Source organism: Poecilia reticulata, chromosome 2 (assembly GCF_904066995.2).
Source record: "Poecilia reticulata chromosome 2, P_reticulata-male-v2, whole genome shotgun sequence".
Classification (NCBI taxonomy): domain Eukaryota; kingdom Metazoa; phylum Chordata; class Actinopteri; order Cyprinodontiformes; family Poeciliidae; genus Poecilia; species Poecilia reticulata.
This window is the reverse complement of record NC_088831.1, coordinates 2,372,134-2,397,816: the sequence shown is the minus strand read 5'-3', so window position 1 is coordinate 2,397,816 and position 25,683 is coordinate 2,372,134. Positions and strand designations below refer to the sequence as shown.

General features: G+C 38.8%; 1 protein-coding gene across 2 annotated transcripts in view; it reads right to left on the bottom strand.

Annotated features, from left to right (window-relative positions):
- prox1a (prospero homeobox 1a) overlaps positions 1 to 24,817 on the bottom strand; it is a 58,373-nt gene extending 33,556 nt beyond the window's left edge. The window contains exons 1-6 of one of the 2 annotated variants that reach the window (XM_017310024.2): positions 24,429 to 24,817; positions 24,169 to 24,301; positions 21,330 to 21,747; positions 20,652 to 21,242; positions 19,301 to 20,524; positions 1,732 to 1,839 (exon numbers count right to left, since the gene is read on the bottom strand). In XM_017310024.2, coding sequence (XP_017165513.1) covers positions 1,732 to 1,839; positions 19,301 to 20,524; positions 20,652 to 21,242; positions 21,330 to 21,680 — 2,274 coding nt within the window. In that variant the 5' untranslated portion in view covers positions 21,681 to 21,747; positions 24,169 to 24,301; positions 24,429 to 24,817. Of the gene's footprint in view, positions 1 to 1,731; positions 1,840 to 19,300; positions 20,525 to 20,651; positions 21,243 to 21,329; positions 21,748 to 24,168 lie in introns of both variants that reach the window. The other variant, XM_008423341.3, reaches the window with a different exon arrangement.
- Positions 24,818 to 25,683: the final 866 nt, after the last annotated feature.

Genomic DNA, 25,683 nt, shown 5'->3' with positions numbered 1-25,683 from the left:
GCTCATTTGAATAGAGCGTCCTGAATCTGTCGAGGAGCCGTATGCTCCTTTGCAAAACCCATAGCAGCCTGTAAACACCAAACAATCAGCGCTTTTGTTTAATAGCTCTAGTTCTGTTGTCTTCCCTTTCATTTTACCCCCACTCCTCATGTCTCTCCTCCCCCACAATCCCTCTCTCATTTTCTCCAAACATGCAATCATTTGCACACACTTTGGTCATTTTTTTTTCTTTCCCTCTTATGGCAAACTTCCTGGGGTTCTGTTAACTTTTCTCAGCCTAATCTCTGGAGTCTGTCTCCTGCTCGGCCACAGCTCCTCACTTTTCGTCTTTAATTGTGCTGAGGAGAGCAAACGCAAACGTAGCTGTGTGTGTTTTGAGTGAAAATGGCAAAAAGCTTCAGGTCACGGTGTGTGTGAGTCAGGGGAAGCTATTATACAGTATGTGTGGGAGTGTGTGAGAGGGAAAGTGGGCGTTGTCCCCCCCCCACCCTGCTGACTAAGGCCAGGCCGATTAAGGCCAGAAACTCTAATTATGTGACAAAAATGTGCCAGATTGGAACACCCATCTGCGCTCTAAGTTTTCACACACATGCATGCACACGCACACACCAACACACACACCAACACACACCAACACACCTACACACACACGCAAACCCCCCACCCCCACACACACACAACACGCACACACACACACATACAGGCATGCACGCAGATACAGAGTGCAGAAATTATCAGCTGAATATGATGGAACTTTACCAAAAAAGTTAGCAATAATTATAATAACATGCAAACTGAACTACAACTTTTGCACAGTTTTACAACCAATAACTTCAAAGCATTTTTTTTTTTAATTTCATGAGCTCATCCCTTCTGTTTACTTAGTGTCTGTATAATTGAAAGGTTTGGTGAAACAAGGTGGTGGCAGTATAATGGTGTAGGTGTGCTTTGTTACAGAAGAATCATCATGCCATGTTAAAGTTTTAAGGAAATTGGATGAAGCTAAAAACAGAGCTAGTGCTTCCCTAAAATTACAACTACAGCTATAAAAGAATGTTTTAGCTCAAAGTATAGTTAACTTGAACTTTTTAATTTTTTTTTGCAAATTCTTGAAGGATCTGTAATTAATTCATTGTAATATTTTTAATTGAAAAACCCTTTATTGTTGCAAAGTAGGCCAAAGAGAAGCAGCTTTGTTGTGAGCGGATGCCGCTTGTGCATCAGATTTACTGTTGTACCAGAAATAAGCAAATACAAAGGTTCCACCTGGAACAAGATACAATTAATTGCATTTACATTTGAAGTACGTTAAAATCTATGTAGTTAATTACTGAAATTTAAATAATTTTGAACAAATTAACTATTTATTCCCAAATATTTACATATAATTTAGAATTTCTTGGCTAGACATTTTCAAAGACACTCTCCGTCTTAGCTGAAAGACACTACGCTAGATGTGCAGAGACGACATTTTTCAGCTGGAAATGCAGCAGGAAGTGGACTAAGTTGCCATTAAGATGTGATGAAGTTTATTTTTGTAAAGACAAAATGAGAAACATCTGAAAGGTCTGAATATTTCTACCAAAGCGTTTTTAATTGAATGTTCTTTAATGTTATTCTAAATAAAGACACTATAAAAGGTCAAACAAGACATTTAAAAAAATGACACCAAAGAACAAGAGTGACTTTTTCAAAAGGGAAGAAGAATAAAAATAAAGAAACTGGTCTTACCTTGACGTCAGAGAAGAACATTTTGAGCATGTTGGAGGAAGGGTAGCGAGTGTAGAAGAACATCAGCTTGGCTTTCTTCAGATGGTTTGGAGACAAGCCCTCCTGAATCTGAATCATGACATGTTAAGGTGCCAAAATCTTTTAAAATAAAAACACATAAGGGAGGTTCTTCTCTCATTATTTCCTGCATTGGTAATGATAATATTTATTTATGTCTGTTGAAGTTGAGAAGAAACATAAATTTGCTCCTCACTTCAACAAGGAAACTGAGTTTAGACTAGTTAGCACATAACCAGCTATTCTCAAACTATTAGCTCCTGCCTTCAGTTTAAGTCATTTCTTTCATGGTTGTTGAACATACTTAATAATTCAGGCTATAAATACCCAAAAGGTATCATAAAAGGTGTCATATTTTAATCACTTTCAGTCTCTTTTTGGTCACATTTTGTGTTTTTTTTCTTTTTAAGTAAACATGTCAAGAAAAGTAACTGTTTCTGCTGTCAAAAATAGAAAAATGACAAATTTCAACTTCCATCAAGAAATGAAAGTGAAGTGAAGTGAAGTGAAGTGAAGTGAAAATAAAAGTTATTTTTTTGGAATAGCCTATCATTATTACATCACTATTTACTAAAGTTCAATGCAAAGCATAATTACTGATGAAGCAGCTTTTCTTAATAAAAAAAGCTATATAGAGAATTTGAAAAACTTCCACAACTACATGACAAATTCCTGTAATTTGTTTTTTTTCTATGTATTTTATGTCAAAATGATTACAATAAAGTAGAAAATTTACTGAAAATTATTTTAAAAAGCACACTACTTGCTAGTTTTTTCTCTTTTAAGCAAGCAGTTGATAGCTAGCTAGAAAATTTCAGAATCTATTTAATTTCAAATTTTACATACTGTTTATGTAGAAATTATCACACATTTCAATGCATTTTTAGTTTCTAGTTTTCTGGATGGACATATTCAAAACAATCTATCAAACTACAATCATTTTGCATATGTTGTTTATTTGCTCAAATGTCACTTATGATAGGCTTGAATATTTTTCTAATTATTACACCAATCTGATCACACCGATCTTATCTTAGTTGTAATCTCTTTTTGCTTAACATACAGTAGTCTATGCGGAAACTATAGAAATTTACTTGAAGATGTAACAATTCGAGAACCTCGATTTTTAAAATTCTTTGAGGCAAATTTTAGAACAGTGTTCTTACCTGGATGACTGTTCAACAAGCTATGACGTATGCTCAGTACTATTAGCAGCAATGGAGCGAGATGGTGAGGAACATAAATTTTCAAAGCAAGAAAGAAAGAAAGAAAAAACATTACAAATTACGCAGCTCAGTGCTGTTACTGCACAATGGGGTTGGTGTTTCACAACTGCACATCCTCAATCCCCATATAGGAAACATCCACTACCTGCATCAAGCTAGTTTGTGGCTAGCAGGTGACATTTTTATTTTTATTTGCAATTGTTACTACAGAATCTATCTGGAATGTACAAGAAAATAAATTTTAGCTAACGTAATGATCAAGAAGAACAATGACATAAAAACATGGTAGTGTGTAGCTGGTACAAATTGTCACTTGGCAGACAGTTTTCTAAAAACCGCAACAGTGAGGATAAAATGCTTTCCACCCAAAACATTAAAAGTAGATGAAGTAAAGAGATTTGTCAGTTTTGGAAGAACGCGAGTCTCCTAAAAGAACACTTGCATTGATGGTTTTTGAATCTTTGAATAAATTTGCGAATGCAAAGACCAAAATATATACTTCCACGTACTAGATATAATTTTTTTTTTTTTACTTTATGTCCCACTTAGGGCTAAATGGAACATATAAACAAAGTGGGCCTGGTCTTGCAAAGAATATAGTAATTTACACCCAAAGCAAACACAAGCACCTGCTGGCTTCTGATCAAATCCCATAGATCCCTTCATCCCACAGACTCGGCGACAAAAATAATAATTATGAGGGCCTTGGATTCAGGGGCGGCGAGCGCTTGTGTGTTCAGTGTTAGTGTGTGTGTGTGTGTGCGTGTGTGTGTGTGCGTGGGTGTGTGTTGGCACAGGTGAATTAACAGGACATTTCGCCTGTATACACGCAACACTAACGGGACATTTTGAATTAGTGGGACAGTGCCGATGTCCTCATAATTCTTGCAACGTAAAAATGATTGGAGGGGGTTTTAATGGATGCCAAAGGGTTAAATTCCAAAAATCAGGCAAAGTCCCAATAATTCACATTTACATGACATTTGTGTATAACCTGTGTATCGATATGGCGCCCCGGGTGGTAACTTTGGGTATTGCACTTGCTCATGAATAATTCACACATGTGTATTTTTTTAGACACGCTGATTGGCTAGCACATGGGAGTCCCTGTAATGAAGGTTTTTGTGGGGAAAATGTGTGTTAGATAACAATTCTCCTTAAAATATGCTACTTTATTGAATGCAAATCTGGCTAAATTAAAACACTGATTATTTTAGAGGTACTAAATCTGTAGCTTGCTGTTGGGTGATTCATTTCAGCAAAGTTAATCTTTAATCTATGGTTTTATAGTATACTGAAGGATGTAAGAGGATTAATAATATCGAGACTAAAAATGTCAGTGGCCTAATAATATGGTATTACTGACCATAGCATATTTTTGCATAGTAATTAAATGTAAATTAAATGTTGAATGATTAAAAGGTAGCTGTTAATAAATATTGGGAGATTGGAAGATAATTATCACATGCAAATGTAATTGTTTAGGTGTAGGGACAAACCTTACCCAACTAAATCCTAATCTACAGTGATGCAACTCACTAGAGGTTGGAGATTTGATGAGAAAATTTTAATTTTACTAAGAAGAGACTTAGACTTGTCAGAGGTTGTGTGAACATTTCTGGATAACACCTTTTTATCCATATATACAGTGAATCTGGAAAGTATTCACAACGTTTCACTTTTTTCATGTTTGGTTGTTATAACTTTTTTCCAAATTGTATTAATCCCTTTCCTCAAGATTGATAACACAAATGTCCTATTATGACACGATGTGTGAAAAAGTGTGTGATTTTTGCAAACTAACTAAAAACAGAATTACTAACAAATTACATTTAAATACATAAGTATTCACAGCCTTCATCATGAAGCTCAAAATAGAGCTATTTTTACTGATAATTGCAGAGATTAAGTTCTACAACTTAAATAGAGTCCACTTGTAATGAATTCTGTTAATTTGATTAGATCTGGAAAGGCACACACCTGTCTTTATAAAGTCCCAAAATGGACAATGTTTGTATGCAAACACCAAGCATGAAATCAAATACATTGTCTGTAGACCTCAGAGACAGCATTGTTTTGAGGCAAACATCTGGGGAAGGATATTAAAAATTATGTTGCTTTGAAGTCCCCAATGAGCTCAGTGGCCTCCTTCATTCATAAATGGAATCAGTTTGGAACAACTAGGGCTCTCTATAGAGCTTGTTGGTTGTCTAAATTGAGTGATCAGGAGATAAGGGCCTTAGTCAGGAAGGTAACCAATGTTCCTCTTTTGATAGAGGAGAACCAAGAATCTGACCCCTGGCTACAGAAGCTGGCTCTTGGGATGTGGAATGTCACCTCTCTGGTGGGGAAGAAGCCTGAGCAGGTGTGCAAGGTTGAGAGGTTCATCTTGAAATAGTCTGTCTTACCTGCTTATTGCCATGGAGTTGGAATTGATGATGCCATCATACACCTGCTTTATCAAACCCACTGTCATCTGGACAAAGCAGGCAGCACTTTGATGATCATGTTCTTTGATTTCTCAAGTGCATTTAACACAATTCAGCCTGATCTGCTCTGTGAGAAACTCCAGAAGACACAGATGGAGCCCCCAACAATCAACTGGATCTATGACTACCTCACAAACAGACCACAGTTTGTGAGACTGAAGGACTGTGTGTCTAACCAGGTGGTCAGCAACACAGGAGCTCCACAGGGCACTGTACTCTCACCATTCCTTTTCACTCAGTACACGTCATGCTTCCAGCATAAGTCTGACTTCTGTCACCTATGAAACTACTCGAATGACTCTGCAGTTGGGGGATGTATCAGAGATGGACAAGAGGCTGTGGCTGGGGATGACTGAAGATGATTATCCACAAAGGGATTTTGCATAAAATCAAAAAAATGTTTTAGACAATGCTGACCATCCCATTATTTCAAATCCGAATCTCTTCAGCCAGACGTTTCTTCAGATTGGTTGTAAAACAGACTGCTACAGGAGATCTTTCTTGGCCACAATCTATCATAACTCCTTAATTAGTTACATCAACATTTAATTTCCTTTTTGAATAAGCAAACTATTTTTAAATTTAATTGAATAAAGACCCAATGAGATCAAGATATACACCAGAGGTCACTAATAGGCGGACCCTGGTCTGCATCTAGACTAAAATTATGTCTTATGCAAACCCAAAACTGAACCAAAACAAAATAGCAACCTAAAATCTTGTTGAGCACTGTCTGATTTACTGGCACAGCTTTTACAATCTAAGCAGATTTATCCCTGAAGGAACAATCTGTAAGGACTGATCCTTACACGTTCTGGCTCCAAAGGGCTACTATTCTCAAAGCTTTCACAGCTCTGAGGTAAGTAGCCCTGCAAATCTTAATTATATTTGGTTCCACACACAACTGTGAGCCAGCTTTCTCCACAATGAATATTATAAAAACCAAATATTGTTCCTGGCTCACCAATGAGCACATCCACACATGCATGAGACTGGTTCTGACATCATTCTAGCACAGGTTAAAATTCTGGCATGACAAGCAAGCACTCACTTCTGTCACTGAAAGCAAAATAAGTGATCTAAGTCTAAAAATGTTCAGTTATAAAATATGTTCATTTTTAAATAGTTTAAGTCCAGATGGTAAACAAAATATAAATCAAGCTTTCTTCTATTAGTTTTTTCTGAGGTCATTCACTTGTGAACATGCAGTTTTCTTGTTTTACTTAGGTTCTTCTTTTGACTTGACATCCTACTTTTACTCAGTGAATGAGAGAACATCAAACATGAGAAATCAGACATACATATTCAGCTCCCTGTTTCATGACAATAAATATTGTCAAAAAGTACTTGAATATGACAGAATCCATTCAATTTGAAAAGCAAATCAAGGCATACAGACACTGAAAAAACTGCCCAGCTACTAAATTTTAAGTTGTATATATTTTATTTTTCTCTTCAGACCTTGGCATTATGAAATATTGCTAAGATATCATGAATTGAATACCCCTGATATACACAATTGCACATACTATATAACTTTGGTCACTATGGAAATGATACCTGTAATAATTTTGGAAATCACTTTCATAAAGGTCTACGGTAGTGGATAAATAATAAATCTATCACAAAACCTAGTGAATGATTTGTTCATCAAAGAACACCTAATTGGAGAGAGGAAAAGGGGTGGAGCTTTAACCCCTCCCCCTCTGTCATTTTCCTCCCAAGACTGATGTTGCGCTCTCTGTGAGGAATGAACAATTCTGCGCTGCAACTTGGACGGATGTGGAGAAGTATGTAGGTAAGTCTTTCTTAAAGTAATTTGAACACAAGCAAGGTTGGCAAAGTTTTACTGATATTTGCAATGTGACCAACATATATTTTCATGCAGCACTTCCTAATTAAGGCACCGCTAATGAGCAAAAGCTAGCTTGTGTTGAGAACAGGTGACCACTTAGAACAAGGTTTAAACACGCCATGTGTTAAATGGAATGACCATTTAAAAACAGGAATTAGAATGTTACATTTGTCTTAAAATTGAGTCAATGCCAACTAGAAACAAAAATGGCAACATGGGCTAATGGCTGCTCACTTCAGTTATGATGTTAGCATGTGCAGCTAACCTTGTTTACTGTTTTACATATTCATTTTATATATGTTCAAGAATAATTTCATTATAGAACACAATAATTCACAGTGCATAGCTCATAATCCATATCTCTTTTTTGCAATTTATGGTGCAGTTAATGTAAAAATAAATAAATAAATATTACCAGAAGTTTTTTCATAAGAAAGTTTAAATAGCCAGATCATTCAACAGTTTCACATGGTGTGATTTAAACCTTTTTGATGTTTTCCTTATTAACTAGTGCTTTCAAAATATTTTGTAGGCTATTTTGTTGGGTAAGTTAAACAAATATGAAAATATGAAACCAGCTGCAACTGAGGTTAAGAGAAGTGCAGTCCTATGTTAATTTCCACGATTGTTTTAAGAACACTTTTGGAGCTATTTATTCTTTATTTTCCTTATTCATTGAACTGTTTGCCGTCTACTCCTAAGGTGTGTGTTTGACACAGTCCCAGCAATGGTTATTCCTGACAAGGCACAGAATTCCTAAGACTGTGCATAGATAACCCGAAGAGTAATATTGTTTTCTATCACGAGGGCCTTGCTAAAAATACTTTGGCCAATTGGATTACCTAGCATTGCCTTAGCTCTGTATATAGTGTTAATCTATCTTGAAGTTAATATTAAATGAAACTTAATGATTCGTTTGGTGTCTTCTCCACAGGTTTCTGCTCACTGTGACAAAACTGCAGGTGAAGAACCGATGGGATCACTGTCCTTATCTCTTGAAACACAGGTGAACAGCTGTCTGACTTGGAAATATTTGTAATTTATCTGACAGGTATTTTAGTGGACATGGGTTTTTGAGAGAGTAGACACAGTCCCAAAAATGCTTATTCCTGTCAGGGCACAGCATTATGAGGACTGTGTATAGATGACCCGAAGAGTAATATTGTTGGCAATCACTAGGACCATGCTTAAAATACTATTGCCAAACAACTTTCCTAGCTTTACCATAGCTCTTTATACAGTTTCTCTCTATAGTGTTCTAACGTAAAGACAATATTAAATTAATCTTAATGACTCAATTGCTGTCTTCTCCACAGGTTTTGGCTCACCCTGACAGAACTGTAGGTGATGAACCGATGGGATCACTATCCTCATCTCTTGAACCACAGGTGAACAGCTGTCCGACTTGGAAATCTTTGTAAATTTTCTAACAGGCATTTTAATGGACATGTGTTTCTGAGAGAGTAGACACAGTCCCAGCAATGCTTGTTCCTGTCAAGAGACAGCATTATGAGGACTGTGTATAGATGACCCGAAGAGTAATATTGTTGGCAATCACTAGGACCTTGCTTAAAATATTATTGCCAAACAACTTTCCTAGCTTTCCATAGCTCTATTGACAGTGTTATTCGATAGTGTTCTACCTTGGTGTTAATTTTAAATGAATCTTAATAAGTCGTTTGCTGTCTTTTCCACAGGTTTCTGCTCACCCTGACAGAACTGTAGGTGATGATCCGATGGGATCACTGTCCTCATCTCTTGAACCACAGGTGAACAGCTGTCCGACTTGGAAATCTTTGTAATTTGTCTGACAGGTATTTTAGTAGACATGGGGTTTTTGAGAGTGTAGACACAGTCCCAGCAATGCTTGTTCCTGTCAAGGGACAGCATTATGAGGACTGTGTATAGATGACCCGAAGAGTAATATTGTTGGCAATCACTAGGACCTTGCTTAAAATACTATTGCCAAACAACTTTCCTAGCTTTACCATAGATCTTTATACATTGTCTCTCTATAGTGTTCTAACGTAAAGACAATATTAAATTAATCTTAATGACTCAATTGCTGTCTTCTCCACAGGTTTTGGCTCACCCTGACAGAACTGTAGGTGATGAACCGATGGGATCACTATCCTCATCTCTTGAACCACAGGTGAACAGCTGTCCGACTTGGAAATCTTTGAAAATTTTCTGACAGGCATTTTAATGGACATGTGTTTCTGAGAGAGTAGACACAGTCCCAGCAATGCTTGTTCCTGTCAAGGGACAGCATTATGAGGACTGTGTATAGATGACACATAGAGTAATATTGTTGGCAATCACTAGGACCTTGCTTAAAATATTATTGCCAAACAACTTTCCTAGCTTTCCATAGCTCTATTGACAGTGTTATTCGATAGTGTTCTACCTTGGTGTTAATTTTAAATGAATCTTAATAACCCGTTTGCTGTCTTTTCCACAGGTTTCTGCTCACCCTGACAGAACTGTAGGTGATGATCCGATGGGATCACTGTCCTCATCTCTTGAACCACAGGTGAACAGCTGTCCGACTTGGAAATCTTTGTAATTTGTCTGACAGGTATTTTAGTAGACATGGGGTTTTTGAGAGTGTAGACACAGTCCCAGCAATGCTTGTTCCTGTCAAGGGACAGCATTATGAGGACTGTGTATAGATGACCCGAAGAGTAATATTGTTGGCAATCAATAGGACCTTGCTTAAAATACTATTGCCAAACAACTTTCCTAGCTTTACCATAGATCTTTATACATTGTCTCTCTATAGTGTTCTAACGTGAAGTCAATATTAAATTAATCTTAATGACTCAATTGCTGTCTTCTCCACATGTTTCTGCTCACCCTGACAGAACTGTAGGTGATGAACCAATGGGATCACTGTCCTCATCTCTTGAACCACAGGTGAACAGCTGTCCGACTTGGAAATCTTTGTAATTTGTCTGACAGGTATTTTAGTACACATGGGTTTTTGAGAGTGTAGACACAGTCCCAGCAATGCTTATTCCTTTCAGGGGACAGCATTATGAGGACTGTGTATAGCTGACCCGAAGAGTAATATTGTTGGCAATCACTAGGACCATGCTTAAAATACTATTGCCAAACAAATTGCCTAGCTTTACCATACCTCTTTCTATAGTGTTGTAACTTGAAGTCAATATTAAATTAATCTTAATGACTCGTTTGCTGTCTTCTCCACAGGTTTCTGCTCATCCTGACAAAACTGTAGGTGAAGAAACGTTGGGATCACTATCCTCGCCTCTTGAACCACAGGTGAACAGCTGTCCGACTTGGAAATCTTTGTAAATTTTCTGACAGGCATTTTAGTGGACATGTGTTTCTGAGAGAGTAGACACAGTCCCAGCAATGCTTAATCCTTTCAGGGGAGAGCATTATGAGGACTGTGTATAGATGACCCGAAGAGTAATATTGTTGGCAATCACTAGGACCTTGCTTAAAATACTATTGCCAAACAACTTTCCTAGTTTTCCATAGCTCTATTGCCAGTGTTACTCAATAGTGTTCTACCCAGGTGTTAATTTTAAATTAATCTTAATGACTCGTTTCCTGTCTTCTCCACAGTTTTCTGCTCAAGCTGACAGAACTGTAGGTGATGAACCGATGGGATCACTGTCCTCATCTCTTGAACTACAGGTGAACAGCTGTCCGACTTGAAAATATTTGTAATTTGTCTGACAGGTATTTTAGTGGACATGGGTTTTTGAGAGTGTAGACACAGTCCCAGCAATGCTTGTTCCTGTGAAGGGACAGCATTATGAGGACTGTGTATAGATGACCCATAGAGTAATATTGTTGGCAATCACTAGGACCTTGCTTAAAATTCTATTGCCAAACAACTTATCTAGCTTTACCATAGCTCTTTATACAGTGCCTCTCTATAGTGTTCTATCGTGAAGTCAATATTAAATTAATCTTAATGACTCAATTGCTGTCTTCTCCACAGGTTTCTGCTCACCCTGACAGAACTGTAGGTGATGAACCAATGGGATCACTGTCCTCATCTCTTGAACCACAGGTGAACAGCTGTCCGACTTGGAAATCTTTGTAATTTGTCTGACAGGTATTTTAGTGGACATGGGTTTTAGAGAGAGTAGACACAGTCCCAGCAATGCTTCTTCCTGTCAAGGGACAGCATTATGAGGACTGTGTATAGATGACCCATAGAGTAATATTGTTGGCAATCACTAGGACCTTGCTTAAAATACTATTGCCAAACAACTTTCCTAGCTTTCCATAGCTCTATTGACAGTGTTTTTCAATAGTGTTCTACCTTGGTGTTAATTTTAAATGAATCTTAATGACTCGTTTGCTGTCTTCTCCACAGTTTTCTGCTCACCCTGACAAAACTGTAGATGAACAACCGATGGGATCACTATCCTTGTTTCATGAACCACAGGTGAACAGCTGTCCGACTTGGAAATCTTTGTAATTTGTCTGACAGGTATTTTAGTGGACATGGGTTTTAGAGAGAGTAGACACAGTCCCAGTAATGTTTATTCCTGTCAGGGGACAGCATAATGAGGACTGTGTATAGATGACCCATAGAGTAATATTGTTGTCAATCAATAGGACCTTGCTTAAAATACTATTGCCAAACAACTTGCCTAGCTTTACATTAGCTCTTCATACAGTGTCTCTCTATAGTTTTCTAACTTGAAGTCTAATCTGAATGACTCGTTTGCTGTCTTCTCCACAGGTTTCTGCTCATCCTAACAAAACTGTCGGTGAAGAACCAATGGGATCACTATCCTTGTCTCTTGAACCACAGGTGAACAGCTGTCTGACTTGGAAATCTTTGTAATTTGTCTGACAGGTATTTTAGTGGACATGGATTTTTGAGAGAGTAGACACAGTCCCAGCAATGCTTGTTCCTGTCAGGGGACAGCATTATGAGGACTGTGTATAGCTGACCCGAAGAGTAATATTGTTGGCAATCACTAGCACCTGGCTTAAAATGCTATTGCCAAACAACTTATCTAGCTTTCCCATAGCTCTATATACAGTGTTACTCAATAGTGTTCTACCTTGGTGTTATTTTTAAATGAATCTTGATGACTCGTTTGCTGTCTTTTCCACAGGTTTCTGCTCACCCTGACAAAACTGTAGGTGATGATCCGATGGCATCACTGTCCTCATCTCTTGAACCACAGGTGAACAGCTGTCCGACTTGGAAATCTTTGTAATTTGTCTGACAGGTATTTTAGTGGACATGGGTTTTTGAGAGTGTAGACACAGTCCCAGCAATGTTTATTCCTGTCAGGGGACAACATTATGAGGACTGTGTATAGATGACCCATAGAGTAATATTGTTGTCAATCAATAGGACCTTGCTTAAAATACTATTGCCAAACAACTTGCCTAGCTTTACATTAGCTCTTTATACAGTGTCTCTCTATAGTGTTCTAACTTGAAGTCAATATTATATTAATCTTAATGACTCGTTTGCTGTCTTCTCCACAGGTTTCTGCTCATCCTAACAAAACTGTCGGTGAAGAACCAATGGGATCACTATCCTTGTCTCTTTAACCACAGGTGAACAGCTGTCTGACTTGGAAATCTTTGTAATTTGTCTGACAGGTATTTTAGTGGACATGGGTTTTTGAAAGTGTAGACACAGTCCCAGCAATGCTTGTTCCTGTCAGGGGACAGCGTAATGAGGACTGTGTATAGCTGACCCGAAGAGTAATATTGTTGGCAATCACTAGCCCCTTGCTTAAAATGCTATTGCCAAACAACTTATCTAGCTTTCCCATAGCTCTATATACAGTGTTACTCAATAGTGTTCTACCTTGGTGTTAATTTTAAATGAATCTTGATGACTCGTTTGCTGTCTTTTCCACAGGTTTCTGCTCACCCTGACAAAACTGTAGGTGATGATCCGATGGGATCACTGTCCTCATCTCTTGAACCACAGTTGAACAGCTGTCCAACTTGGAAATCTTTGTAATTTGTCTGACAGGTATTTTAGTGGACATGGGTTTTTGAGAGTGTAGACACAGTCCCAGCAATGTTTATTCCTGTCAGGGGACAACATTATGAGGACTGTGTATAGATGACCCATAGAGTAATATTGTTGTCAATCAATAGGACCTTGCTTAAAATACTATTGCCAAACAACTTGCCTAGCTTTACATTAGCTCTTTATACAGTGTCTCTCTATAGTGTTCTAACTTGAAGTGAATATTATATTAATCTTAATGACTCGTTTGCTGTCTTCTCCACAGTTTTCTGCTCATCCTAACAAAACTGTCGGTGAAGAACCAATGGGATCACTATCCTCGTCTCTTGAACCACAGGTGAACACCTGTCTGACTTTGAAATCTTTGTAATTTGTATGACAGGTATTTTAGTGGACATGGGTTTTTGAAAGTGTAGACACAGTCCCAGCAATGCTTCTTCCTGTCAGGGGACAGCATAATGCGGACTGTGTATAGCTGACCCGAAGAGTAATATTGTTGGCAATCACTAGCACCTTGCTTAAAATGCTATTGCCAAACAACTTATCTAGCTTTCCCATAGCTCTATATACAGTGTTACTCAATAGTGTTCAGTAACAGACTCCTACATATGATTTATATTTTAAAAAGTAAAATTGTCTCTCTTGTTTGTAGATTATCCTGAAAAGGACCATCCTCAGAGAAATCTAAAACGTCCCTGGTCTCCTACAGAAATTGCAGCAGTGTTGAAATATTTTCAGAAATACATTGACACTGGGAAGCTGGCAAGTTTTGTTGAAATTCAACAGTGTCAACAGACAGAACATCCTGCTTTAATAAACCGCTCAATTCAGAACATGAGACTTTGTTAGAAATTATGGTGTGTCCAAAAGAAAAAGTAAAAATGTCAGATAAATCTTGAGCCAAGATGTTCTAAACAAAATCTTAAGAACTTTCAAGCATTCTGTTGTTTTAAAAAATAAAAACCCAGAAGTTCAACTCTTAGGTGAGTATAAACGGCTCATTGTATTAGAAAGTATGTACTATTAAAAGTAACATTTAAAGGAAAAGGCATTTTGTTTTTAACCTTTACCTTTTTTTCGTTTTGTTTGCTTGTTTATTTTTGGAGTAGTTTTCTATAATGTGCTCTGATTTCTAAGTTGGTCCAAGATGGATGTTGAAGAGACTCAACAAAACTTGAACTCTTAATCATTTTCAAAGTAATTCAGAGAATTGATTTTCAGGTTGTTGAAAAAGGCAAAATTGTTCTAGTAATATGTTTTCTTAAAGGTATCACAATTAATTTTTTGTTTTCTTTTGTTAAGTTGGGCTTCACCTTTAGTTGAAATGAGGCACAATGCTTTGTAGAGCATTGTACCTTAATTTGAAAGGGCTTCAGGATTAATATTTGAGTAGAATAGTATTCTTAAAACCTGCTTCAAAGAGAGATTTGTTTGCTTCTCAATCTGTTTAAGTAAGATTTTTGTTTTGTTTGGGTCATGTGTATTGTGTGGTATCTAGAAGAACTTGGGTTTAACTTCATTATTGACTAAAGTCAAACTGTTTTGAAAAACTAAGCTTGATAGGATCCTGTGTTTTGGTTTGCTCCAAAAAATAAAAATTGCAAAAGACAATGTCGTTTGTTTATTCCATAATACATTTTAATTTGTATAGGTCTAAACATTACCCTATAGGTAATGAACAAGCACTATATTGCTGACCATATTTCTATTTGATCATTATTTTTTCATATTTTGACTGAGATTTTTGTAGTCCGTGCCTGTGTTCATGACAAATGAACACTACCATTATTGCAGGGTGTGAATTAATCCATTTGATGCTCATTTGGGTACTTTAGTATGTTTTAGTGACATTCTTTGAAGTCTTATTTTAAATGTCCTTGCAATTCTCATTGGTACTTATAATGTATTGTTATGCAGGGGGTGTGGCTTATTTATCTAATTACCGATGTCCTGTTAATGTTGCATAAAGTCAGGTCATTATATTTAGAGTTGTGTAGTGTGTAAACACAATTTTAACTGAGATCTTTGTTGAGTGGCTCATTAAAGATTTTTTGACACATTCAGCCGGTCTGTAGAGCAAGTGGAAAGGGGTGCTCCCATAATTCACCACTGTGACTGGTTCGGAAAAATTGTCCTTACAATTCACCGGGACCTGTATAGGTGTGTGTGTGTGTGTGTGTGGGTGTGGGTGTGCGTGTGTGTGTGTGTGGTAGCGTGCAGGGGTGTATGCGTGCGTGTGTGTGTGGTGGCAACAGCTGTGCCCCACCATGCTGCCATTTCCCCACCACATTAAAAGGCCTATAATCTATCAGAGAAGATGAGGCAATCAATGGAACCCCCTGCAAGGTCAATTAGCACACAGAAACACGCACACACGTGCATGCAGGCACACGCACACACAAACACACACAAGGAAAACCTCACGGGACATGTGCAGTTGGCATCAACTATTTGGTGGGGGAAAAAAACAGGAAAAGGAGAAATCTGTTGACAGAATAAAATATGAAAACATAATCATCTGGTGCTTCTTATCTTTAAGAGATTTGCCATTCCCAAAAAAAAAAAACAAAAAAAAATCCCAGTCAATGTTCCAAACCATAAATAAGCAGCTTCTGGAAAGTGCCGTGATGCAGCAGCCATGTTAAACCAAAAGTGAGTCTCAACGTGATCCATCATTCATTTAGCATTGGATTCATCAGGCATGGGGCACGGGACAAAAAACACCAATCTCATTGTTAACATTCATACCAACCTGCCACCATGTGCTTATTCGGTACATTTTGTCCAGGTTTTTGATGTTTGTGTTCTTTTTCTTTTGGGACACAAACAAACAAAATGAGACTCAGAGTAAACAACTGTGAGATAATGTAATGAATAAAGAGTAAGTAAGATTTTTTTTTTTTGGTGTAATAGTAGCTAAAGGGAGTTTGTGAATAAACATAACATGTTCTTTTTCCTTCCATTCCTCTTTCTCCCAATTTGCTCCCGTCTTCCAATTGGTTTGTGTTTAGCCTAATGCATATCTGTCAAAGAGCCTGTGAGTGTTGTGCAGAGCTCACTATACCAGAAGTAACTTGACCTTGTTACCAGGTGTGTGTGTGTGTGTGTGTGTGTGTGTGTGCGTGTGTGCGTGTGCGTGTGTGTGTGTGTGTGTGCGCGTGTGTGTGTGTGTGTGTGTGTGTGTGTGTGTGTGTGTGTGTGTGTGTGTGCGTGTGTGTGTGCGTGTGTGTGCGTGTGTGTAAATGGAAGAGCTGGATTGAGAGGCAAAGAGGGAGGGTGGAGGGATAAATTCATAAATGAATGGAGGACATCTGCTCAGCTCAGTACAAAGGATTAAAGATACACAGACCTGAGTGTGTTCACCGCAAGAGACAGACTTTCAGGTGAAGGATGATCATTGCAAAATGCAGCAAAGAAATCGCAAAGACCAGTAACAACTTATATATTATATTATATTATATTATATTATATTATATTATATTATATTATATTATATTATATTATATTATATTATATGTGTACACAATGTGTACACATATAATATGTGTATATTATATGGCCGTATACATTGTATGGCTGATAATTTATACAATTTTAAAATTAGCAGTTTTGGATGTTTCATGTGTGACTTTCTCAGGTTCAAAATTATGATTTAAATCAATTTTCATTGTGTTCACCTTAACACAAATTTAATGGACACATACACTGCTTTCATAGTCGTTGCTTTGGAAACAAGATTTATCTCAAAAACTACACCAAATTTTTTCTAATCTAAAGGAGTCATAGGTTTTGTGCAGTTTCATTTGAGTTCGACTCAGGAACAGCCATAGTTTCACAAAACGGCATTCTTTTGTTGAAGAGTGCTCACTTTATTAGTTTTATAAATAGATAATTTGTCTTTATTGTTGATGCAAATGAGATAGATATAACAGCATTACTTTGATTAATGCAGGTTTCAACAACACTTAGTTAAAAATATTTTTAAAAATCAGCTTTTTTGCACAATATTTACTCTGAATTATAAAAATAATTACCAATTAACAACCAAGTAAAAGAATATATATATATATATATATATATATATATATATATATATATATATATATATATATATATATATGAATATGGGTGGGTTTTCTCCGGATACTCTGGTTTCCTCCCACAGTCCAAAAACATGACTGTCAGGTTAATTGGCCTCTCCAAATTGCCCCTAGGTGTGAGTGTGTGTGTGCATGGTTGTTTGTCCTGTGTGTCTCTGTGTTGCCCTGCGACAGACTGGCGACCTGTCCAGGGTGACCCCGCCTCTCGCCCGGAACGTTAGCTGGAGATAGGCACCAGCAAATTTAGCTAATTTAAAAATCAGAGCTCCTAATTATTTTCCCAATTATTATAAATACATCTTTTAAAATCTGTTCTATTCTTTATGTTGTGACGAAATTTGTTGTTTGATAAAGGACAAGATGATAAATTTTACCAGAAAAAATCTTTTTAAAGCCCAGTCAGTGTGTTTGAATTAATAATCTATTTCAAAGATTTGTTTTTGTATAACAATGGGGGGCATCCTGGTATGAAACAGCTCAAGAGGATCAAGAGGCGTGTCAAATATTTCTTGTTTTTCAATAAAAGCAACATCTAAATCAGCTTTGAAGGCGACACTGTGATCGAATCCCCATCACAGCTGCAAGGAGTACCCATTTGCCGAGTTCAAAGTCTTATTTTTTTCTTTTTACTTTGTTGTTCAAACGTGCACGTCTGTGCACATGTGCCTGTTTGCTCTCTTGTGTGAGTCAAAGTGAGATGGCCGGGAGAAGCCCTCTCCATATGAAAGGTTAGGAACGCAAAGATAAACAGCTACCTGCAAACACCTGTCGACATGCACGCGCCATGAAAGGCGAGGTGTGTGTTCCTACATGCATGCGTGTGCACGTTAAGCACACACAGCTGCCAGGTAACTAAGAACGAAGGGCCAACAAATGAAAGTGAGTGGGTGGGCTCCAAAACGGTAGCAGGGAGGAGATGGAGCTAAAAACGATGAAAAGGAAACTGTGCAGCTTTTAGATATTACACTTCTCCTTGTTGCTCACAACACTAATATGCTCAAATTTAGAAAGCTGCCATCAATAAAGCCAAACATTTGCCTGCTCCTCCAACATGCTCTTTGAAATATGATTAGCTTTGAGCACCTGTGAACAAAGTCTTACCTCACATAGATGCACTCAGACAAAGTGAAATATGATTTGCTTTGAGCATTCATGTACAAAGTCTTTGTGATGAAAGAGAACCTAACTGCACCCGAGTGTCTCAGGCAGTGCAAACAGTATGTACGTGTTTATGTGTGTGTGTCCGCGTGTTCAAGAGGGAGCTCACTCTGTACCTTTAAACAACACAACCTGCTGCACAGACTTAAAAGAGCTTGAGAGAGCAGTGTGCGACCTGTTTAATCTTCCCCTTCTTGCAAGACCCGGTGCGCTCTTTTCATCCTCCCCACTCACTGAGGAAACAATTGGCTCAGAGCAGGAACCAATTAATGCAGATTAATTGATATTAAAGACTTTTTGTCACTTTGCTTCCTGCTGACGCTCTATTATGAAAAATGTGACTCTTGTGGACAAGAGAGCTAAAATAATAATATCTAGGATTATAGCAATAATTTTGTGGATCATCTTCCAAATTAGTATCTCCCGTGTCTTTTATGTCATGTTTCAAAAGCTCAAATAAAATTTTTTATTCACTGAAATTTAGTTTAAAACTTTCTCCCAATTGTGACTATGGCATTTACTGGGAAACTCACAAGTTTTAGCATACCTAAGAGAAGTTGGACCAATCTTCTCAATAGTTTCAAAGATTGTTAAACATAATTTTTATAGAGTAATCCAAACCATATTGTCCATCTAAAATATCAGTTTTTAGACATTACCTTCAATATTCAGGTAACACATGGTAAGGATACAGTGCTGCCTGAGTAGGGAGATATGTCAGCCATGTCTTGCAGATCTCCACACTCTGACTTGATGAGGGACAGCGACAGGCCCTCTGGACCATGGTGGCTTGGAGAGCTCTGCCTGTGGTGATGGTGACCCATGTGGGCCCCACCGAGAGATGCCATTTTGGTTCTGAGACTGACAGTTTCCCGGGTTATGTCCAAAGAGTCGGGGGATACCCGACTGTGGTCTTTTGGTCCTGAGGGGTAGCCCCCTCCAGCCCCATGTGACCCTAGGGGATTCCCAAAAGGGTAACCCATGAAGGGAAGAGGAAAGGGGTGGCGAAATGATGGAGGGCTAAAGCCGAGGGAAGCTGTGAGTGGAGATGGGTGGAGGGAAGGATGATGAGGAGGTGGAGGTGGAGGAAGAGAAGGATTGGGGGTCTCTACTGCACTCCCACTCTTGCGCACTACCAGCGGCAGAGCCTCTGTTTGATCGTTGGGTGTTGGCACACCACTAAGCCTGCTACTCAGACCACCGAACGAATCTAGAGGGCTAGGGACAATTACATCCCCAAAGCAATGCAGCCTCTGGTTGGAGGAATGATAGTTAGAGGTGGGACTGCCTTCACCATTCAAGTTGAGTGACAAATTACCACCACCAAAGCGAGAATCTGGCGTAAGCGGGGGCAGTGGCCCAAAAGGAGGTGGACAGGATGAGGATGAGTTGGAGGAAGAAGAAGGTGCAGCTGGCGTACTGCTGTGGCAGCCATGATGATGACTGGCATTCTGCTTGGGTGAGGAGAAGCCTTTGACGACGGTGTCAACGACCTGTGACACGGCACAGTTCAGCTCCTGCTTTAGAGTCTCGGCCAGCTGCCGGCCACCTCCTCCCCCACCTCCTGCTACCACTCTCCTCTTCATCACCCTTTCTCCATTTCTTTCCTCCTCTTCTCGGCTGTCAGCATCTTCTTCCATTTCTCCGTCTATCAATGCTTGCTCTCGGAGGAGGGCTCGGGCTCTGTCCAGGAAAAGTCCCGGGTCCAACTCGGAAAGATCATCATGGTTATGCCGCCCTCTGTCTCTGTGTCTCTCCTCCAGGCCATCAGAGCGGATACTGTCCTCTGAAAGGTTGCCATCCTCCTCTCTATCCCCTCTTCGGTTGACCTCTCCATTCACTATATTTTCTTCCTCTTCCTCTGTCTCAGAGTCATAGATTTGGTAGAACTTCTCTTGAAGTTGGCGCAGTTGTTTCTGAACAAAGAAAAAACAAAGAACACATAGGTTGATCTTTCTGTTATCTCAAATTCTGCTATAAGAATGCTACTACAGAACAATTTGGTAAACAATTGTGGAGATCTACATTAAAAGATCTAGTTACCTGCATGTCTTCAAGTTGTAGTTTGAGCTGCCTTCTCTCTTCCTGTCTCTGCTCCTGTCTGGAACAAACTAGCTGGGTGAAGCTGTGTTGCTGCTGTGGGAGACGTTGTTTCCTCTTATTCTCTCTGTAAACCTCGCCAATGCCAACCATACCACCTCGCGAACCAGGAGAGCTGAGGAGGGAAGGACAATCGCCACGGTGGCTGCTGTTATGACTGACGTCCTCTCCTCTGTGGTCGTTACTGTTGCTGCTGCCGTTTTCATTCTCACGATTGCCCTCCTGGTTGTGGTCACTGCCATTGGGACGGACAAATGGGGAGTGACTCATTCCGCGGATGATGTTTTCCACACGGGCTCTCTTGGCACGGAGATGCTCGTCTGACAGTCGGTCCAAGTCAAAGGAGGATAAAGATTGAGAAGAGGTGTGAGAAATGTGATTTGAGGGCGGCAACGGTTGTCCAAAGTTAGAAGACGATGGAGGAGGTAGAGGAGGACCAGGGGAAAGACAGTCAGATGGACTGTCCCGCGAAGAGTTACTACAGGCGTCTTCGGCCTGAATCTCTGAACCTCCACTGGACAGAGCTCCACTACCCTGCAATAAAGAACAGCAGCTTCATTCAGACTTTAAAGTAAAGAACTTTTTTTTAAATTTCACTAAGATCTGCAGATCAACTCGTACCTGAAAGCCTGAGTCACTCCCTCCATTCTTCCCCAGGTTGTTCTTCAATAAGTGGGAGATGATTGTAGCCCCAGGAAAAGGCATCATGACGTCTTCATAAGAGTTGGCCCTTTTCAGCAGCTTTCTGAGGACATTTGATTTCTCTCCGTCACCATTGGCGGCCCCATGGCCATGACTCACCAGGGAGAGATCTCCGTCCTGATCAGGGCCGTGCGACTGGTTCATGGCTTCGAGCAGGGTCTCCCGGGAACGGGGGAATGTTGCGCTACCCACAGTCCTTTTCACCCCGATGTCGACACGTCTGCGTTTGGTTTGTCTGGTTAAGAGGGTGGTGCTGTCATGATCAGGCATCACGCAGGGCAGCTAAACAGGCATGTCTCACAGGTCTCACAGTCAAATGGACAGTGAGAGGATTAGCCTGGTCATTAAGAAACAGAATCAAGACACATTGGAATGTGTAGTTTAGTGTTAAGGAGACGAAAGGGCAGAAAAAATTCAGAAAAACAAAGGTGAGTCACTTTTATTAGTGAAGAAAGAACTTGTTGCTCTTATTAAAAATAACCCAAGAGAACCACCGATAGAAACTCTTTAAAATATCTCAAACACCTGTTTGGAGAAACAAAAATTATTTCCCATTCCTGCTGCCTCCTATTGAGGGGTAACCTTGATTTCTGCATTTTGGAAGAAGCTGGGAGGAGTCAACAGGTTCCTACTGTCAGAGGCATTTCTCCCCACTCTGAAAACGAAATGAAATGTTTTCATCCGAATTGTGTTCTGATTTACTTTTAATAAATCGCCTTTCTTTGAGATTCATTGGTCTTGTATTCTGTTTTTCAAAGAGGAGTCAGGATTGTGAATGTTGTCACTGACGAAAGGTTTTTTTTTCCTACAGGAGAATATGTCCAAATATTGATCATCTTGGCTATATACACATAAATCAAATTTAAGGCTTTGTTCCAGTCATGAAAATAAAAACAGAAGCTTTTTCTTACTGGAGTTCTGTATTCTTATAATCACATAATCACATTATAGTCCAAAAGGTCTATTTTTCAGTTAAGTAAAACTTGTATTGTGATAGAATTTACCCTGGAGGTAAAGCAGTGAATCCAGGCCAAAGTGACATTAGCCAGCAAAATTTCACAACGCAGCCCATTAATCCTTTTCCACTATGAAATTAGAAAAAATAATTAGCCTACAGATAATTTTACTTTGAATTTTTGTAAGCGACAATATGAAGAGGGAGGAGAAAAAGGAAAAAGAAGACGATCCAAACAACAAAACAAAAAGTAACATTCACGACAATCAGCTTTCATGTAAATGAGCTGAGATTTTAAATTGAAATACCAAATACTATTCCATATAAATTTAACTGATTTGAGATTGAAATTTCATGTTGAGATTTGAAGTAAAAGTACAAGAAGGGGGATAAAAGACTGGAACTGTTTGGATATGTTCATAACTTGAGTCATGCTATTTATTTTTTTATTGCCTTTTTAAGCAGTTAGGGCTGCCGTATATTGTTCGACTCTGACACATACTGTCCTGTATGGCAGAAACTTCCAACACCAGTGCATCTTAAAGCCTAAGTGATACATGTTTAACTTATACAGTTCTCAAATTGCACAATTATAATCTGCAATTACCTTTTTATCTATGATATTTGAAACTCTCACTGATTCATCTGTCAAAGTTCAGCTTCATCAATGACAAAGTGTTTCTTTCCCCCTGTTTTTTTCTCAAAACAGGGAGAAAAATTTGAAACTGCTGTGGAAGCAGGTTATTACCATCTCACACATCCACACAAGCAACGCTGTCCGTGTCACAGTTTGCACTGGGTTTTGCAAAGGATTTAATGGTTTTTCAGTCATTGTTGGAAAATGACTCACAAAATAAAGCATGCACTTCTGCAGAACTAGGATGCTTCAAAGATTTTCTATAAAATATTTTTGAATAAAACAAATGCATTCATACACATATTGCATTATTTGAACTATTTATCTAAAAGTGACACTTTGCACTTGATTGAAAAACAGAAGGTTTCTCCTTCAAACTTGAAACATTTAGACATTTTCTCCTCCACACAGATGAAAGTTGGAAGCTTTAAAGGTGAGACTGACGGAAAAGGAGATGTGAGAGGGGTGGCAAGTGAGGTTTTGGTGTCAAAACCGAAACTTGAGTTTTACTCTGAATGTAAATAGCAGGAAAAACATCTCTGCAAATGAGAAGTGGAACTGGAAGAATGCCGGTAATGACTATTTTAACATGTAAGGAGGGAATAAACAAGAGTAGAATTAAGTTTAATCTGAAGGTTTTATCAACCCTTTGTTTTACATTTAAATCTGACAATAGAATAAAATGAAATCTGGGACTCTACTTTTTATACTTACAGACTTTTTTTTTTTTTACATAAAAATTAAATGAGAGTCTGAAATCTAAAGTACAAGTCAATGTGCGCTCCGAACCCGGAGTTTTACGCATAGGAGACTTGGAGACAGGGGGACGTTTGTCATGTTCCAAACAACAATAAGTTCACCATAATGACACACTGCGCACATTTCATCTAGAAACACATTTCTTTGCATTTGGTCTTAACCTAGAAGCCAGCTGAGAGGGAAACTGGATACCCCTTCCGCTCTGTTGGTGATCCAAACTAAAAGACTAAACAGATGGAAAAGGTAAAAACATAAGAAAACAGCGGATCAGAGCCAGCCTGTGAACTTTGATCTGTTTTTTGAGCTCACGTTTGAAGACAACCTGAAACGGAGCAAACTAAAATATCTGAGGCGTAAAGTTGAGCTGCGGTGGATAAAGCAGACCGGTCGAATGCTTTTCTACTTACTTCTCCTCTGCGCCTCCCCGAATCCCTCCGTCGAGCAAAGGAGCGCTCAGAAGAGACAGATCCACACTGCCCTTCAGATCAATGCCGTAATTTACTACGGCCAAGTTGAGACGTACGCGTGTGCGCGCGGGTCCTGCGTGTGTGCGCGGGACGAAGAGGGACAGAGAGAGAGAGAGAGAGAGAGAGAGAGAAAAGAGAGAGAGTAAAAGGAGACGCTCGAAGATGGAGAGAGCGTGTGTTCCTGCGCGCCGCTCTCCTACCGGGATGGGAAGTGTTTAGTTATCGAGCGCACCCCTGCGCCGGCTCCGCGTCTCCGCGCCTCTTTATCCTGTCTGAGCGGACTGGAAGACTCTCCGCGTAAAGGAACAAGAAGGAAGGGGAGGAAGGGAAAAAAAGAGAAGGATACGCGAAGACGCTGCGTCACCGGTCCCGGAGTGAGGTAACGGCTCCGTCTGACCAATAAGGACGAGGAACCGGCGGGGGGAGACGCTAGATTTTATTTATAAGAAGGCGCGCAGTCAGAGTGGAAAGAGGATGAGGGGTAAACTGGGACGTCCTTATTTCATTCACTTATTTAACTGATGTTAAATTATAGAGATAAATCAGTTTTAATGAAAAACTATTTTACACCAGAAATAATAATAGTAGTAATAAAAATAAACCTGCTATTTTCAGCTTTTTTCATTCTACATTTTTAAAATATCAACTTTCACTTTCTAATTTTTTTTAATTTATTTAACTATTTTTTTTTTGTGTGTGATATTTTATTTACGAACTCAGAGTTCAAACGAACGGAGATAAATGAGAAAAAGCTTTTTTCATAAGGGAATAACTTTGGAAAAAAATACAAAAGTCAAATTATGAATAAGATTTTTTTTAATCATCGCCAGTAATTTCCTGAATTATTACTAAAAAATAAGTTATTTTCAAAATTCCATACAGACCTAAAATACAAATAAACCGTTGGGAATAAGCGCGTTCAGTCTTCCCGCGTGCCATCACTGTCAGAGCTCGCGAATCAGTCGGCGAGGCTGTTGGACGTGAAAAGGCGAGCGACGTTCAAGCAAAAACGTAAACATAAAGAGCTTAGAAAGACAGCACGAGTCCAACTCTGTGGATCATTTAACTTCTTTTTTACTCTCAACCGACTTCATTCAAAAATGGAAGAAAACTAAAGAATTTCTATAAAGTTTTTAAAGTATTAATTCGTTTTTTTTCCCCAACTAAAATAAATTATCTTCCCCCCTTCTGCGCTCACATTCCAATTCGCTTCAAACTTCTTAAACCACGAAAAGAATTAAAGAACTAATTGAAAATGTAAAATATGTTTTTGATTTATTTTATTTTTTGATTTATTTATTTATTTCCTGCAGGAATAGATGCGGGAGCGGCTCCTTAAAAGTGTCCTGAGCGCCGTGAGTCGCTGCGCTACTCAGCCATTTACGGCGCCGTTTGGAGCCTTTAAACAAACATAAAAGTGGAACTCATATTCCAGTCAAGGCCTCGATTGTTCTA